General features: G+C 29.4%; 1 protein-coding gene across 1 annotated transcript; it reads right to left on the bottom strand.

Annotated features, from left to right (window-relative positions):
* Positions 1–2,561: 2,561 nt before the first annotated feature.
* Positions 2,562–3,080, bottom strand: LOC147808563 (protein FAM200C-like). Its single transcript, XM_087162619.1, has one exon. It carries the CDS (start codon positions 3,078–3,080, stop codon positions 2,562–2,564), a length of 519 nt encoding a protein of 172 aa, XP_087018745.1.
* Positions 3,081–4,623: the final 1,543 nt, after the last annotated feature.

The following is a 4,623-nucleotide window of genomic DNA, read 5'->3' as shown; positions in this document are numbered from 1 at the left end:
CTAGCTGCCAAATTTCATTATTCTTACCCAAGATTTTTCATATTAGTCGTTGAAAAGCAGAGCAAAAGTAATTAAGTTATTACGGAATTTTTGTAACATTCTGTTAGGATATTACACTCAGAATGTTTAAAATCGGGTTTTTTGTAACAATATTTTTTTTTCTTTTTTGTGAATAAAATAATTTAAAATTGAATATATCGAACTCTAATTAAAATATCAAAGCTTAAAATTCGCTACACTAGAAACTATCGTTCACCAAAATTGGCAGATATGATAATGTAATAAATTCCAAACAAATTTTTGAACAAAAATTCATCTCGAAATACTTAGCAAAATAAATGTCGTTTTTTAATTTATTTATCTGTTTAAATTCGGTATTAATTTAAATTTGTATTGTTTCTGCTTCTAAATCTTAAAAGTCAGACTAGGTCTGAAACACCGGCTATTTATTAATTCGCCTTCGTATTTATTAAATTTACTGAGAAAATTCGCCATTTTATTAAATTCGGCATCTTACACATTGCCGAAAATTGACTGGCCAACTATCAACTGATTATACATACTTCACCATATTGCCAAAGCAATAATTTCCCATACTTTTAATTGAAATGATCTATTCGAATTAGATTTCTTGGTACAACATGCAGGTTGTAAGGCAATATATATAATTGCCTAATAGAGTAAAAGCCAAGGCAAAAATTCATACGGGGGTCATTGCCCGATATTTCCTACCGTGATTTGTTTTCTTTAAATTAAATTCCCTTGCTCGGTAACCCATACACTGGTTCTCTAACAAAATGTAAATTATTATTTAGCAAAATGTAACGTTTACCAAATAAATCTGCTAAAGAAAAATACATATTCCTAAAATATAAATTTATTGAGTAAATGGCAAAAAAAAATTTTTTTTCCCTTTACTCTTAGTCGTAAACTCAGTTATATTTAAAAACGAAAAATAAATAAATAAATGGAGTGTTTTGACTTTTATGTTTATATTTTGTCCAGAACTCCTATCTGCACACAATAACCATGTAAATCATCGAGTAATTTTCATATTTCATACTTTATTTGAAAGCGTTGTATAAAACGATGTCACTTTATACATTGCCAGTAGCAGATAAAAAATTTTTATAAATTTTTACAAAACCAAGATTAGAGTTACTAGGCATTTACTTATACGCCAAACAGTTTCCGACTTTTGACCCTTGTTTAATCAAGTAAAGGATGTAGTTCTTGTCCCCTAAGACAGCCGCAAACTTTAAAACAGTTCACGTAATTTGTTAGGACAGTGGTTCTTAACCTTTTTAAGCCGCGACCCAAATTTGAGAAATATGTTCATGTCGCGACCAAACAAAAGTCAAAATTTTTTCATTGCTTTATTTTAGATCGTATTTTTAAAAAATCTTCAATCCTACGATGATGATTTTTTTTAACTTACAAATTTTTTATTTATTTTTTTAATAATAAAGATAAACAAAAGTACTTTTCGATCCAAGGAAAATTTAATTAATAATCAAGTGTTTTTAATAATTTTTATTGACGAAATTAAAATATATTTATAACTTTTTGAAAATAATTGACTTGTTAACTTATTCCTAAAATAAAAGAAATATCAATACATATGTTAAGTCTTTTAAATTTTAAATGCAAGTCATACAGTTTTAATGAGAACCTTGTGCTTGAATACATTTTGAAAGATCTTCAAACCTCGGTTGAATACTTGTCAAGGAGCACCTTATATCTATTTCAAGATTTAACTTGTTCCGGTAATTGTTTTTGATTGCACACAGAGCCGAAAAACCAGCCTCACACATATATGTTGTTGAAAAGGGCAATAATACTTTTAGGGCTTCTTTAACAATTATTGGCTTTTCGGTTTTTAATTTTAACCAGAAAGCACATAAAGATTCAGTGTTTTTGTAGAAATTGTATCGAAGTGCTTGGTCACTTTGTATTTGTATTAATTGTTCTTGAAATTAATTAATATTAACAAATTCCTCATGCAAATCACATACATCAAAATTAAATGGCATTCGAACCCAATTATATTTGAAAACATCGTCTGCAGGGAAATATCGATCAATGTCTTCTATTAGTTTTTCTAAATGATTAATAATAATTTTCTGTATTTCAAAATCTGTGATATCAATATTATTGTCTTCAACAAGTAAATTAAGAGTCGGGAATGAAGCAAGTTTCTTTACTTCAGCCTTATTTCTCCATAATTTGAGTTTATTTTCAAAACATGTAATTTTTTCAGTTAATACAATAATAGTATGATTACGTCCTTGCATAGACGTATTTAGATTATTTATTTCAAATAAAATATCTGACAAATAAGCAACTTGAGTAATCCACTTCAACTCGGAGAATTTAAATGCTAATGGGTGTTTCTTTTCTCTCAAAAATAATTCGTAATGATAATACTCTTTGAACAACTTTGACCCGGGACAGCCATCTAACTTCAGAATAATATAATAAATGTTCGTATTCTGCACCAGATTCAAAACACAGTTCGCGGAAAATTCTACAGTTAAGAGCTCTTGATTTGATAAAATTGACTACCGCAACAATTTCATCCAAAACGATACATAATTCGTGTGATAATTTTTTGAAGCAAGATTTTGTCTATGTAGCAAACAATGAACCGATATAATTTGTGGATTCATTTGTTTTGCTCTTGTCGAAAATCCCTTTTGAGGTGCTGTCATGGCAGCTGCACCGTCGGTGCAAATACTGAAACACTGATTCCAATTTAATCCTTCTTTAAAAAACGAATCGACCATAAGAAAAATATCTTCACCTCTAGTTGTTGTTGACATTGGTTTGCAAAATAAAATGTCCTCCTGTATATCTGTTAAACCTGGATACCACACGTAAACCATGAGTTGAGCATCTTTACTTACATCTGTCGTTTCATCCAGATGAATACTAAATAAACCAATAATTTTTATAGCAGAAATAAGTTGATTCTTAATATCAAATGACATATCATTAATTCGTAAACGAATTGTATCATTTGATAATGGTATCTTTTGTAATTTCTTTGAACTTTCATCTCCGCACATGATACGTGCCATGTCAATGGCAACAGGTTTTATAAGTTTTTCAGCATTATTATGGGGTTTCTTTTGTCTTGCAATATGCCAAGCCACATGAAAAGAAGCAAGCGTAACTTGTTTGGCAGAATTTATAAAACCACTACTACTTGGTGCATCCAAACGCCGTTGGTATTACTTATTATTTGGTGCATTACTAGCTTTTTTGGTTCGACTCAACGCGACCTAAGAAATTTGCTTCGCGACCCAATTTTGGGTCGCGACCCATAGGTTAAGAACCGCTGTGTTAGGATACAACTTGAATTTAATGGAGGTCATATTAATGCAGGAAAGCCAACTACTGCTCTTTTTTAATAATAAATTCATTGTAAAGTGTACAATTAAATAAAATGCCTTAAGACAATTCAGCACTAAAGTTTCAAGAATTTTTGATCATTTTGCCAACATTTTAAAAACCTTACCAGATGAGAACTGCAAAGTGGCGTTTCGCATGAACTCTTAAACCTTTTGCATATAATGGCGGGCAAAGTAATTATAAATCAACTTTATAAAACAGAGAATTATACATTAAGACATAAATTTAGCTGCACTGGAGGACATTTTTCCAACAAACGTAGAAAGTTTACTACCCTATACTAATTATATTGAAAAATGTACTATATTTCATGCATACATACTTTACTATACAACTTACGGAAAATTCCCTTTTCGTAAACCAAAGTACTTTTCAATTAGCTGGGCGCTAGGAAATTCATAAAAAAAAAAATTTCATTTAATTTTTAAATTCAATTTGTAAATTTTATTTTATTTAGCTTTTAAGTGTTTAAGGAAAGAAGTAAAATGCAAAAAAAAATTAAAATAATTGATGGAGGTGAACATTTTTTGGTTACTTCTCGCTTGCTCCCAGCTATCCGAAAAATACCAAGACAAGTAAAGTTAAAGGTGTATTTTAGAAGTGCCCTCTAACAAATTTGGCTTTTTTTTTCTATCGTCAATAGTGCTTACTTGCAACGCCCTGCCAAATAAAATGACGCAGAAAACAAAACATAATTAAAACACAAAGAAAAAGTTAAAATCTTTGTAAAATTTATTTTATATCCAAATAAAATAAGTAAATAACATAAAAATGAAAAATCATTTTATCTAATAGGCGCAGTAGAAAAAGAAAACGTCAACTTGCCTTATTTAAAGGCCTCTCTGCTGGTTGCCATAAATAAAACAAAATTCTCAACCTATTGACTAAGTTGGCTAAAATCCAAAGGTTATCCCAATGCACTGTCTAATCAAGAAATTTTTTCAACAGTATTCTCTTGTGCTGATTAATTGATAAAATGTTTATTTGCAGTCACTACTTACACTGATATTTATTACAGTTTCCTCTAATTTTTACAGTCCGCACACCCGGAGTGAAACCCATTTTTTATAATTAATTTCTGTGGGATTTAATTTTTCTATTGCATGAAATGGTTAAATACTCAATTACCACATTGCTTTAAAATAGAAATTTTTTTTGTAACAAAAACCGATTATTTACTTAGAGATAATATATAATACCAAATTAAGA

This window comes from Parasteatoda tepidariorum, chromosome 5 (assembly GCF_982258835.1).
Source record: "Parasteatoda tepidariorum strain Cologne lab strain chromosome 5, Ptep-v5.0, whole genome shotgun sequence".
In the NCBI taxonomy this organism is placed as follows: domain Eukaryota; kingdom Metazoa; phylum Arthropoda; class Arachnida; order Araneae; family Theridiidae; genus Parasteatoda; species Parasteatoda tepidariorum.
The sequence above is the reverse complement of the archived record's forward strand: the minus strand, read 5'-3'. Positions and strand labels throughout refer to the sequence as shown.

What these genes read in the sequence shown, in the direction of transcription:
- LOC147808563 (XM_087162619.1), bottom strand. Translation starts at nt 3,080, where the DNA reads ATGGCACGTATCATGTGCGGAGATGAAAGTTCAAAGAAATTACAAAAG.